The sequence below is a fragment of the Macaca nemestrina genome, chromosome 15 (genome assembly GCF_043159975.1).
Source record: "Macaca nemestrina isolate mMacNem1 chromosome 15, mMacNem.hap1, whole genome shotgun sequence".
In the NCBI taxonomy this organism is placed as follows: domain Eukaryota; kingdom Metazoa; phylum Chordata; class Mammalia; order Primates; family Cercopithecidae; genus Macaca; species Macaca nemestrina.
In genome coordinates this window covers 55,147,042-55,160,062 of record NC_092139.1, presented here as the reverse complement: position 1 = coordinate 55,160,062, position 13,021 = coordinate 55,147,042, and the positions used below count along the sequence as shown (strand labels likewise).

The window sequence follows — 13,021 nt, the reverse complement described above, 5'->3', positions numbered from 1 at the left end:
CAGCTCAGAGGGTCGCTGGAGGGAGGGAACCAACCGGCGCGTTTGGGGGAAGTGGGCCAAGGCAGGGGTGGAAGCTCTCTCCCCGCAAAGCCGACCATGTGGCAACTGAAAGAGCCATCGAAGCCCAAGTGTGTTTGCGCTCATACCCAATTTATTACCGCTGAACATATGGCCAATATTTTGACTCACGTCAGTCTGGCAAGGAAAACAAACAGAGCGCGCGCGACGCGGGGGAGCGGCCCCCTCCGCTGGGGCTGCGCTGTGGCCGCGGGGCCGGAGCTGGGAGGGTGGGGCCGCTGGGCCCGGAGCCTGGAGCCAGGAGCCAGGAGCCGGGAGGGGGAGCGCTCGCCGGCCGCGTCCAGCCGCCGCCCGAGCGCCCGCGACTCCGCAGCCGCCCGCGACTCGGAATAAAGAGCGGCCGCGACCTGCGCGCTAGCCCAGCAGAGGCTCCAGCGGCGCAGCCGCGCTCCAGGTGAGCCTCCAGCTCGCGCGCGTTTCCGGTGGACGCGGGATGGGGGTGGCGCAGGGCGCCCGGCGGAGCCCGAGACCCGCAGCCGAGCCCCGCGGTGGCGATGGAGGAAGCCCGGCGTCGCCCTCGCTGCCAGGCGCGGACTGTCTGGTCCTCCTGCCGCAGCCACCCGGCGCGGGAACGCGCTCCGGGCACGGTCCCAGTGGCTTGCCAGCAGAAAGGGGTCTCGGTGCACCGCCGTCGCCGCCGAGCGGCGCCGGGGCTCGGGTTCACGGCGGACCCCGGTTACGCGCCCCTCGCTCTCCCGGGTCCTGACTCGGATCGGTCCCCAAGCTGCGTAGTACGGACGCAGCAGGTGGGCAAGTGCGGGACCTCCGAAGTTCTCCCCGACTTCGCGGATCGCGGCGGGAGTGGGGAGAACTGGAGGACCGGCAGGGCCCCTCTGTAGCGCCTGCAGTCAGGAAAAGTTTTACCTGCTGCCGAGGCCAGGTGCTCCCGCCGCTGCGCACTTTTCAGTGGGGTTAGGGAAAGCAGTACTGTCCCAGGGGCTAGGAAAGTGCGGGGCTGGGGGTTGGAGGAGGAGGGAGGGGCGCGGTCCCCGCGGCGGTCCCCGCCTGCGGTCCCCTGAGCCCCGCCTGGTAGGGCGCGCGGTGGGGGAAGGGCGCAGAGAGAGGGGGGTCCGGGTAGGTGGAGGACTAGATAAAGACGCGCCTTGAAATGCGGCGGGGCTGTCGCCGCAGCTCCGGGAGTAGGAGGCGGAGCGGGCGCGCGGAGCGCCTGGCTAGCTCCCTCCCCATTGCCCGGGGCCGGTTGCGCTTCAGCTGGCGGGGCTGCGGTGAGGAAGGGGCGGCGGCTGCACACAAGTCCACCGGGTAAGTAGACCCTGTGCGTCGCGGGGGGCTCGGGATCGGGGATTGAGACAGAGGCAGAAGTCCCGAAGGTAATTTGGAGATGGCGCCCAGTGGAGACACGGGCTTCTCCTCAGCCGAAACTGGGACGTGAGGGGACGGTGGTGATGAGCAGGAGGGCAAGTGGCGGGAGTCGCAAACAGGAGGAGCCGGGGCTGAGGGCCCGCGCAGTGACTGAGGTCTCTGGAGAGAGCGACTGAAGCCTGGAGTTTGGGTGGCGAGTGTCGCCCGGGCCACGCCCGGCGCCGGACAGTTCTCATTTGTGTCAGTAGAGATCGCCAGAGGATCAGAAATGAACCTCGGTGGGGTCCTTGTCTCCGAGGGGCGCCCCCTCCGCCCCAACCTCCTCCCACAATACACACACACACATTACCAGGAGGCCCTTTGGAGCTCCTCTGGCGCCTCCTTGACTTTGGTGGCTCTTGGGGATGGAAAGGGGACGTTGCGTCTAGGGATAAGTTGTGGACCTCTACATTGGAGAGAGAGAGAGAGAGAGAGCCCGAGGAACCCCCTCTCTGTGCCGGAGGGCCCGAGGGTGCATTTCCCTGTCCTTCCCAGACCCAGCCCCTAGCTAGAGCTAAGAGCGTGCCTTCCCCGCGCCACCGACAACTACTTTTCACATCAGCCTGCCCGACCCAGCTTAAAGTGCTGAATGCTAACCGGTTAGGAGAGCCGCTTGTTTTCCAAAGTCTTGTGGTAATGATTTTGTCACGTGTTAAGAAGTAAATTCAGATAAGAGAGTGCTTTCAGCGCGTGTTTCCTGGAGAAACCCAAATCTCCCTTATTGAAATCGCCCTCATCCGGGGAAGGTCGGGCTTGGCTGAAAGAACGTTCCTGAAGGCAACACTGACGATGCGTAATCTCATTGTAACATATTTAATCATTAGAGCAGCGCGAACGAATAAAGCGAAGGGGTTCGCCCGGGGGGACGTGGTGTTTGGTTCCCCCAATAAACCAGTGATAACGGATTGGCTGGGACAGGCTCATTTGGCCCGAGGGGGGCTTAAAGCTATGTTTTTAAAGAAAATATTGGAGGGAGGCCGGTTCCATTTTGTAGAGTGCCCGGAGCCACAGTTCTTGTTCAATTTAACATCCATGAAAGTTAAACGGCTTTCTTCGTCTTTTATTTTATTGGATGCATTTTTAAAGATCTCATTAAAGTGCATTTATCAAAGTCCTAACATATGCCCGCAGGGTCTTATGCCCACACAATGAGACTGATTAATAGAAAGACAAATACTAATTTCTATTACTATTTACATCCTCGGGAGATACTTGCCCCTTTTGTGATGGGAAGGAGGCAGATAATTGGGAAAGTGTTGTATATTTTGCCTTGAAAAAGAATAGAGAGAAGGGAGCTCACCTGGATGCCTTCCTCCTGCACCCACAATTAATCAAGGGATCTCCGGGCTCTAGGTCCCAGGATCAGTTCTTCTCTCAGTGGCATCAATGGGGTTCCTGCCCCTCTGGAGGAAGGGGGTGGGGATTTCCCCTCAGACACAGAATCTGAACTCAGCCTCTGGGTCTAGAGAACTTATCTACCCAACTCCTTTTTAGTTGACTTGGGAAGATTGTCCATCTGGGAGGCATCCACTCATTCTTCCCTTCCTGGGGCAATTTAAAGAGTTAATATAATATGGATCAAAGGGGGAAAAAAACTCACCTTAGGCTTGAACCCAAAGCTGGCTGAGATTTCCTTTCTTTTCACACTAATGCCCACTTTCTCTTCCACCTGTCCCAATGGCTGTGAGTCTCTCCTGCCAGAGATCTGCGGGGCATGGTCTGGCCTCTCCAAAGTTGCAGGCTCACACAGCTTAAGGCCTCCCCAACCCAGAGACTCCGCTCTGCCATCCCACAGACAGAAGGGAATTCCTATGACCCTGTTTCCTTCTCCGGGGGCAGAAGTTGAGGACAATTGGAGCTGGGACTGATTTTCATTTTCTGGTTAGGAAAAGTCCCAGCACAGGGTAATATTCCCCGATTTCTTTCATCCAGGACGTGAGAGCTGACACCTCTGCTTCCTGCAGTCCCTGCTCCCACACTGGAAGGCAAAGCCAAAGTGGGGCTGTTTTGGAGATGCCATCCTTAAGGTGAACGTCTTTATCGCCACACTCAGGGACCAGATTGGGTGACATTTTCCTTCCCCATTGATTTCAAGTGCATGCCACGCTCTGAGTCTCCAACCCAAGATAAAATAAACCTTCCCCCTCCGACAAAACCTTTGTGTCCCGCGCCGTTAATCCTTGCTGGAGCAGGAAGGTGCAACGCGCTTTGTTTCCGGAGTGAATGAAGACAAACGCTTGCACCTTGGCGCTAACCAGACAATAAACTAATCCACTTGAAGGTTGTTATCTGAGATGGGATGTGCGAGGGCCTGAGAGCTCAGCCACATACTGTACCAGGAAAGGAGTTTCTTTTCAACCCTTTTTCATTCCAAAAAAAAAAAAAGACGAAGAAATGAAATGAAGCCAAACAAATTAGTGTTTCCAAATAAAGGGAAAAGACCTTGTGTGTTTAATGATTGGAAGCGGTTTTGTGGGTGGGGAGTGTGAGGGGTGCTGCCTAGGGCTGCTGAAGCTTTGGGCTCCTCAAGGTCGCCCCCTCTTTAGAGCAGGCCCCAAGACCCCATCCCCCACCTCCGAAGACTTTTTCTGCCCTTAACTCCCCTGGAGGACAGGGGCCAGGTACCTGCACTGCAAGCTTTCACCACCGGCTTGAACAGGGAAGGATGCGAACAGAGCGCCGCCTCCCAAGAGGTGCCTAGAACAGAAATGCGGGGAGGGTCGAATGCCGTCCACGGAGCCCACTTGTTCCACAGGCAGAAGAAAGGCTCCCCTCCGTGGGGTGTGCAGAGGCCTCGCCTGCTCTCTCCTGTATCTTCCTTTCTTGTCTGGTTTGCTGTTGTTTAGAGCGCACCCCCCTCCCCAACAGGGGGCGTAAAGCTGAGGCATGGGAGGGCAGCAGTCGGGAACGCAGGGTGCCTCTGGGCGGCCCCCGTGCCCTGGAGCGCAGAAAAGGCGCTCGTGTTTGAGCTACCTGGGAAAGTAAACAGGTAAACACTGGGCCGACTTAGAGGGCCACTTGTCCTGGAGTGGGGCCACTTAGCCTGTGTACATTCGCCTCCCCTCCCGGGCCTCCGGCGATTGTTCAGCCTCCCCGCGCCTGCTCCAGACGCCTGAGCCCGAACTCAATTTGTTGCGGAACCCAGAGCAGCAGAGTGAGAGAGGCTTTCCTCTAGGGTCCAGGGGCACAGGTTCTCTTCCTCCCCTCTCTTGCCTTTCTCCCGGGCCTAGGACTCCCAATGCATCCGTTCTCAATCTAGGAAGAATGAATAGAGTTAGAGATGTGTACGGAACCTGGAGCCCCAATGCAGATAATAAAGATGGAGTTGGAGGATCCAGTTTTTCAGGTGACCCCAGCAGGGGTGTGCGGTGTTCGGGACGCTAAGGAGACGCCAAGCAAATCTCCTCCGGCCCGGGGCAAGCTGGGTTCAGAACTTCCAGCACCCGCCTCAACTTCCTCCCCAAGCACGCAGCAGAACGAGGCATCTTGCAGAGTACCTACCAGGTCTCCAGACCACGGCAGCTGAGCCCAAAGCTCAAACCCAAACTTGACGGATTGGAGGACATTGAACTCGCTTGGGTGCAAGATGGTACCTGGAAAGAATTTACTAAAGAATGCAGAGTGGGGGAGACGAGAGGTCATCCAAGTGGAGCTGAAACTGGTGCAGGCAGACGCTGACAGGGTGGGGGTGGTGGGCCGTTACTGAAGAACTCTTCGGAGGGTGAAGCGAGTGGGGCAGGGCCTCTCAGCCTTAGGGGTGTGCGGGATCGCAGGGAACCGAAGCTCCCGGGCTCTAAAAGGCCGAGCTGTGGTACTCGCGGGGAAGCCTCTTGGGGAGTCCTCAGGATGCAATCACCTGTTTAACTGGGGCAGAAAAGGTGCTTTTGGCCCCTGGCCCCTAGGCCCTTTGGGCTCAAGCCGGGCCCAAGAAATTGAGGAGACATTGGACTGCGTTCTGGGTACCGGACTTGCCCTGGCCGCCAGCTGGGTCTGCGCAGGCCTCCCGGCGTCCACAGGCCGCTCCTGGGGGACTTGCATTTTATGATCTTCCACTAACAAGCCCAGTTTCTCCCCTCCAATTACGGGCCTCCCAGCGGTCTCCCTGCGCCTTTTCAATTGCAAATGTTAACGCTCTGGAAACGGACGCTGGAACCACACGGGCGAAAAAGTGATGGGGAAATGGAGTCTCGAGGTCCCGGGAGAGGCTGAGTGCTGTGGACCCGGCAGCAGCGATCGCGGAGGAGGCAAGGCCGAAGCTCTCTCCAGTTCTCTCCCTCCCTGCCCAACTGCCCCAGGCCAGGGGAAAGAAAAACTGGAAGAGTCGCTGGGGTGAGAGTGTAGGAGGGGCCGGCGGCCTGCAAGGGCAGGGGAAGAGGGCGTCTCCGGTGCTCCGGCAAGAGGACACCTCAAGCTGAGACCCAGAAGGATTCGGCTGGTCATTGAGGCTAAGGGGCAAGCGCAAGGGCAAACCCGGCCTTTGAGAACTGGGCTGAGGGCCTCCTTCTCTAGGCGCCTATGGCGGCACCCCTTCCCCATGATTAATTCCAGGAGCCAGGGTTCCCCTAGGAAAGCAATCCTCTCTCAGGTGCTCTGGGGACCTTGCAGGCTCCCACGGGTGAGGGGAGGAGACTTGATCAGTAGCAGCGGTGCTGATTTAGATCCTGGGAAGAAAGGCCCACTATGCTGGGGCAGGGGGAGAGAAGTTGGGAACTACATACAACTTCAGCGAGGTGGCTCCCAGCTGAAGAAATGAACACGCTTTGGGAGGCCTCTGCGGGCACTCCCCCGCCTAAGATGGCTCTGGGGATATGCGAGAAACGACACTTGCTGCCAAAGACCCCTTTGCCACCCGACCCAAGAATTTGCCTGGCCCAACCAGGCCCTATTCTGGGCCCCCATCCTGGTGGCTGCCCTGGTCCCCAAGAGAGCCTCCACCCCCTTAGGACTGAGGAATAAGAGGAGGAACAAAAGGAGGGTCTTTGCTGCAACGCTTGGGATGAGAAACTTTTTTTCTCACCAGTTATTTATTTAGCAACTGAGTAACAATAGCAGTGGCAGGCCCACCCCCGCCCCTGGATCCAAACTCGGTGCTTCCCGACTCCTGGAGAACCAACTTCCCTCCTCCGACGGGGCAGAGCGACGAGCTCCCACGTGAAAGGGGCGGGTGGGAAGGCCTGAGAAAGACAGAGATGGAAAGCGAGAGAAAAAAAAAAAAAAAAAAAGCACGAAAAGTAATAGGTTCGAGGAACACGCATCAGTTTCTAATTCTTCCAGGAGAAAAAAAGGGGGTAAGGAGGGGGAGAAAGGAGAAAAGAAAAAGTAGGAGGAGAAAGAGGAATCGGGGAGCGTCGACATGAAGGGGTTTCCTTAATATTGTGGACGGATTCAGAAATGAATGAAGAGATAGTCCATTGAAAAGGGTTGAATGCCATGACAACTAGGAACAACCTTAGATTTATTCCAAACAGTTAGGACACATTGAAAGAGAGCGTCAATCATGTATTATTTCGCCACTGAAATAAATGCAAAAACCGAGCTGGGACAAAGGCTTCCAACGGGAGCGGGACATTTGTCTACATTTCGCTCATTGTCCGCAGCTTAGCAATCGGTTTGTATTTGTGTTTGCCCGGGTCCGACCACCCAGGACGTGCCGACGAGGGGCTCGCTCTAACCTGGGCCATTGTCACCCACGTCACATACTGGGGACGAGGCAGCGAGGGCTGCAGAAAGCCGCCGAGCGGCTAAGGGAGAGGTGCCCTCACCCGGCGCTGGCAACCCGGGGGCAGCCGGGGCGCGGCGGCGGCTGCGGCAGCTGCGCCCAAGGAGGACTCCGCGCCCGCGCGCTCAGCTCGACCCGAGCCCAGGCAGTCCAGGTTGTGGGAAGACTAGACCTGGACCCCGCAGGGGCGGCCTTCTGTGCTCCTCCCCGCCCCCAGACAAAGCTCCTTCCTGACACTCGTCTGGAAGGGGCGAACGAGCATCAGGTAGCCATTCTACCTCCCCGCACCCCCCCAAAAAAAATTTTTAACCTTGAGTGCGGTGTGGTCTTTTCCAACCCCAGCGCCGAGGAGGAGGTGCAAGTCCCGGGAAAGTTCAGTTCCCAGAGAGGAGAGTGGTTGGAAACTTCACACTAACCTGACTTAACCTGGAAACGTGGAGCGCGTACTCCGAACGCGCCCAGGGCATCCAAAAGGAGACCACACTAAAGAACTCGCGTGGGAGAAGAAAACGGGGGAGAAAACGCAGCATCGTCGGGCCACCCAGCAACCCCCCCTCCCCCGCAGCTTTCTGGGTCCTCACCCAGGCTGGAGACACAACCCCCACCCCCACCTCCGCAATCCCGCCCAGCCGCCTTCCCGCTGCTCCACCTCTAGCCGGAGGCTGGAGAGGGAGGGGACCGGAGAGGGAGGGATAATAGAGGGCAGGAAAGAGCAGGGCCGTCTGCCCTTTCCTCCACCCGGGGAAAGAGGCCCGCAGAGCCCAGAGGCAGCGGGGCCAGGGTCCGACCCCAGCCGAAGTTAGAGCTCCTCACTCTTACCCCGCCCTCCCCGGGACCGCCCGCAAAGCAGAAAGTGAACTGCGCGTCCTCCTTGGCCGCAAAGAGGTGGAGGCGGGGGGTTAGGGGTGGGAGGTAGGGGGAGGCGGAGTGAAGGAAATAAATGAGTCTTTAGCAAATAAAGGGCGGCTGGAAGGGGGCGGGTCGCTTGATGGTGGCTCTAGCCCGCCCGGAGCGGAGCTCTCTCCTGGGTTTCGGGCTCTCTCGCGGTTAACTGGAATCAATTACTTGCCTTGTCATTTCTAGCACTCATCCTTAAGCCTCAACCAAAATATTGACCTAGGAGGCTTACAGAAGTTGGGCTCTTGCCATTTGAACCGGATCTTGTTTAGGGAACCACCAGCGATGGAAAGGAGAGATTTCCGCAGCTCGGCCTTCGCCCCCTCCCCCTTTTCCAAAGGAGCCACAAATCGCCAATTTTCCGGCTTGCTGGGGGTGGGTGCGCGGGGGCGGGGAGGTAGGAACCGGTGAATGTTAAAGAGGATTTTTCCCTCCTCCTGGTTTCTGTTTTGTTTTCTCTCCTCCTCCTCCCCACCCCCACCTTTTTTAAGATTCAATTTGTTAAAACGGCCCTTTCAAGTGTGTGGACTCGCGAGCGACGCGGTGGCCCTTTGTATGTAAATACTGGGTTTAAAAAAAAAAAAAAAAAGGTTCGCCCCGTCTTTGCAATTAATTGACACGTTACACCTCTCATCTTGCTCTAGAGGGCCGTTGGCTGGGAGCGCGGAGCTCCCCAAAACCCACAATTTCACATCTGCAAATACTGTCTTCATCCACTTGACTCCCAAGACCCGCCCACACGTGGCCAACCTTTGCGTTTTTAATGTCTCTTCCCCCTTTTTTCCACCCTTCTCCCGCTCCCTCTCTCCCTCCCCCTCCCTCCCTCTTTCTTTCCCTCCCTCCCTCTCTTTCTCCCCCTCTCCCCCCCCCCCAGGTTCGTGAGTGGAGCCCAGCCTTATATGGACTGATCGCTCGGGCAATGGCCCATTTTTTCCTCGCCACCAGCCGCCACCGCGCGCCGAGCGGCCGCCTGAGCCCAAGCTGACGCCGCCTTGGCACCCCTCCTGGAGTTACAAACTAAGGCCGGGGCCCGCGGCGCTCGGCGCGCAGGCCGCCCGGCTCCCTGCGTCCATTTCCGAGTGCTTTCAAAGAAGACAGAGGCACTGGGTTGGGCTTCATTTTTTTCCTCCCCATCCCCAGTTTCTTTCTCTTTTTAAAAATAATAATTATCCCAATAATTAAAGCCAATTCCCCCCTCCCCTCCCCCAGTCCCTCCCCCCAGCTCCCCCCTCCCCCGCCCGCCGGGGCTGGGGAGCGCCACGAATTGACCAAGTGAAGCTACAACTTTGCGACATAAATTTTGGGGTCTGGAACCATGTCGCTGACCAACACAAAGACGGGGTTTTCGGTCAAGGACATCTTAGACCTGCCGGACACCAACGATGAGGAGGGCTCTGTGGCCGAAGGGCCGGAGGAAGAGAACGAGGGGCCCGAGCCAGCCAAGAGGGCCGGGCCGCTGGGGCAGGGCGCCCTGGACGCGGTGCAGAGCCTGCCCCTGAAGAACCCCTTCTACGACAGCAGCGACAACCCGTACACGCGCTGGCTGGCCAGCACCGAGGGCCTCCAGTACTCCCGTAAGTAGCAAAACTTGGCTGCCGAGGCCGTGGTCCCCTCCATTCCTGCGGCCGCAGCCTGGGCTGGACGCTGGGAGTGAAAAGGGAAGGGGCCATGTAAGCCCAGACCCCCTCACCCGGATTCCTAGAAAGATTTTAAACACTTGTATAGGATGTCCTCTGCCCTCCTCTTCAAGCCCCCTTAGTTCCGGGAAAGAACTTGGTCTCCAAAATTTATTTTCAACGCGAGAAATTAAGGAGAAAGAGGGAGAAGGGCTATACCTCCCAGGGGCTGGTATGTGATGTCAACCGGGACTGATGGCTCCAGCCGCAGCCCCCGGACTCCGGCCGCTGGGAGGGACTGGCCTGGCGCCCTGGAGGTAGTCAGCGAGCCTCGTCCGGGTACGGGTGGAGGGTGGGGAGGCTTTGGGTGGCCCGGGTATAAATAGCTCACCCTGCCCCCTGCGCGATCATAGAGGACGCTTTGTGCGGTGCAGGGGGTGTCTAGAAGGCCCGAAAGCAGAAACGAAAGCCCCCAAAAACCTGCCTTAAATGACCAAGCCGATCAATGCTGGGATTGTGGGGGTTTTCTTTTAAAAATCTGCCCACGTCTCTCCGGAGAGGAAACCGCTTAAGGGGGCCGGAGCCCTTAACCCGCGATGATCTTCAGTGCGCCACTCCCCCCAAAATTCTCACCCACGCTATGTGAGCCCCTTGAAACGCGAGCCCCTAGGCCCCACTCCTGCGAATTTCCCTCTTTACCCTGGGAGGCCCCGACGTCCTCGTGAGGCGTAGAGCAAGGCAGGGGTCACGGCAAAGGCAGCGGGGCTGGGCTGCCAGGCGCGGAGGTCCAGGGTCGCACGAAGGATTCAGGGTGCTCCGAGTCTGGTGCAGGCTGCGCGCGGCCTCCAGACGCCTGACGCGCTTCTCTCTCCCCCTCCCCCCAGTGCACGGTCTGGCGGCAGGCGCGCCCCCTCAGGACTCAAGCTCCAAGTCCCCGGAGCCCTCGGCCGACGAGTCACCGGACAATGACAAGGAGACCCCGGGCGGCGGGGGGGACGCTGGCAAGAAGCGGAAGCGGCGGGTGCTTTTCTCCAAGGCGCAGACCTACGAGCTGGAGCGGCGCTTTCGGCAGCAGCGGTACCTGTCGGCGCCGGAGCGCGAGCACCTGGCCAGCCTCATTCGCCTCACGCCCACGCAGGTCAAGATCTGGTTCCAGAACCACCGCTACAAGATGAAGCGCGCCCGGGCCGAGAAAGGTATGGAGGTGACGCCCCTGCCCTCGCCGCGCCGGGTGGCTGTGCCCGTCTTGGTCAGGGACGGCAAACCGTGCCACGCGCTCAAAGCCCAGGACCTGGCAGCCGCCACCTTCCAGGCGGGCATTCCCTTTTCGGCCTACAGCGCGCAGTCGCTGCAGCACATGCAGTACAACGCCCAGTACAGCTCGGCCAGCACCCCCCAGTACCCGACAGCACACCCCCTGGTCCAGGCCCAGCAGTGGACTTGGTGAGCGCCGCCCCAACAAGACTCGCGGCCCCAGGCCCAGGCCCCACCCTGGCGGCGGTGGCGGCGAGGAGGCCTCGGTCCTTATGGTGGTTATTACTATTATTATAATTATTATTATGGAGTCGAGTTGACTCTCGGCTCCATTAGGGAGGCATCGGGAGGTTGCCTGCGTCTCCTTGGAGTGGCAGATTCCATCCACCCAGTTCTGCCCATGCCTCTCCTTCTGAACCTTTGGAGAGGGCTGAACTCTACGCCGTGTTTACAGAATGTTTGCGCAGCTTCGCTTCTTTGCCTCTCCCCGGGGGGACCAAACCGTCCCAGCGTTAATGTCGTCACTTGAAAAAGAGAAAACGACCGACTCCCCACCCCTGCTTTCGTGAATTTTGTAAAATATGTTTGTGTGAGTAGCGACATTGTCAGCCGTCTTCTAAAGCAAGTGGAGAACACTTTAAAAATATAGAGAATTTCTTCCTTTTTTAAAAAAATAAGAAAATGCTAAATATTTATGGCCATGTAAACGTTCTGACAACTGGTGGCAGATTTCGCTTTTCGTTGTAAATATCGGTGGTGATTGTTGCCAAAATGACCTTCAGGATGGGCCTGTTTCCCTTCTGGGTCCAACTCCTTTCTTTGTGGTTTGTTTGGTTTTGGTTACGTTTGCGTTTTCCCCTGCTTTCTTCCTTTCACTTTTTATTTTATTGTGCAAACATTTCTCAAATATGGAAAAGAAAACCCTGTAGGCAGGGAGCCCCCTGCCCTGTCCTCCGGGCCTTGAGCCCTGAACTAGGAGCTCAGCTATTCGGCGCGGTTCCCCAAGAGCGCCGGGCGCAGAAAGCTTTCGATTTTTTAAATAAGAATTTTAATAAAAATCCTGTGTTTAAAAAAGAAAAAAAGAAAAAAGCCCTGCCCTCCCATTTGTCTGACTTTGTCGCCCTGCGCCGGGCCGGAGGCCTGGGGCTGGGAACCAGGCCTGGCCGCCCGCGGGGCTCCCACGGGCGGTTCCTCTCGGGTGGGGAGGCCGGGGCACGGGGGCCCTGGGGCGGGCGGGGCTCCCGGTGCAGACCCCTCCGACCACAGGCTGCACCCGGCGCCTAGGGTTGAGGCGGGGACGGGAACGCTCGGCTTCCGGCCTGCGAGCGGTCGGCCCGAAGCCCAGGGTCGCCCACCCTCTCCCCGGCCTCTCCCCTGGTCTGGCGCGCTGTCTGAACCCCGGGCGGCAGCGTCCGGCTGCGGGAGGAAAAGTGACTTCGGGAGCCGCAAAGGCGAGGAGAGCAAACCCCCCTCGCTGGCCCAAATCTACGAGTGGCTTCTTCAGCCTGAGAAGCTGTTGAAGCCACTACACTCGATGACTTTCACTTTGTTACGTTTGACTTATCTCACGCTAAGAAAGTGGGTGGGTGGGGGTCTGAGGTTAAGACTGGCTGCCTTCTCCCCAATCCCCACCCCTTTTCAAAGTCTGCGGGCTGATGCTGACCTAGGAGATCGCTAAGGCCGGGGGTGGGAGCGATCAGGGCGAGCTAGGCTTTGGCTTAGGGGGTGTGGGGGAAGTACGCGGGGTCCTGGGCTCGGGGGAGGGAGGGGATCCTGCAGCCCTCTCTAGGCTCTTTGGCCCCAGGAAGCCAGGGAGCGAGAGTCTTTGGCAATCCCAGAAAACCGTGCCTCCCCCTTCCCTTCCGCTCCCATCCTTTCCGGGCTTCCTGGCCTCTCTCCGGGGACTGGATCCCAGGCCTCCTTCCCTCCAGCGTTCGGCGGTGTGCGGTCCCCGCAGGTCAGCCCTGGGCGTGGGACTGGGTGGATTGCTAGGAAGTAGAGGTTTGGGGGTGCGGTGAGCGCCCCGGACGGGAAGCAGGCACACAGCCCCAGGCTCGCCCGGGAAGGGCGCATCCATCTTTCCGGTGGGGAACTG

General features: G+C 58.6%; 1 protein-coding gene across 3 annotated transcripts; it reads left to right on the top strand.

Moving 5' to 3' along the window:
* Positions 1 to 336: 336 nt before the first annotated feature.
* On the top strand, positions 337 to 12,630 carry LOC105486787 (NK2 homeobox 2). 3 transcript variants are annotated; one of them, XM_011749836.3, is made up of 3 exons: positions 337 to 472; positions 8,931 to 9,630; positions 10,557 to 12,630. In XM_011749836.3, exons 2-3 carry the CDS (start codon positions 9,372 to 9,374, stop codon positions 11,117 to 11,119), a joined length of 822 nt encoding a protein of 273 aa, XP_011748138.2. In that variant the 5' UTR covers positions 337 to 472; positions 8,931 to 9,371; the 3' UTR covers positions 11,120 to 12,630. The 3 variants fall into 3 exon arrangements, with proteins under 3 accessions (XP_011748138.2, XP_070935843.1, XP_070935844.1); XM_071079742.1 differs by lacking the exon at positions 337 to 472 and adding an exon at positions 1,210 to 1,341; XM_071079743.1 differs by lacking the exons at positions 337 to 472; positions 8,931 to 9,630 and adding an exon at positions 9,704 to 10,314.
* The last annotated feature ends 391 nt before the right edge of the window (positions 12,631 to 13,021 follow it).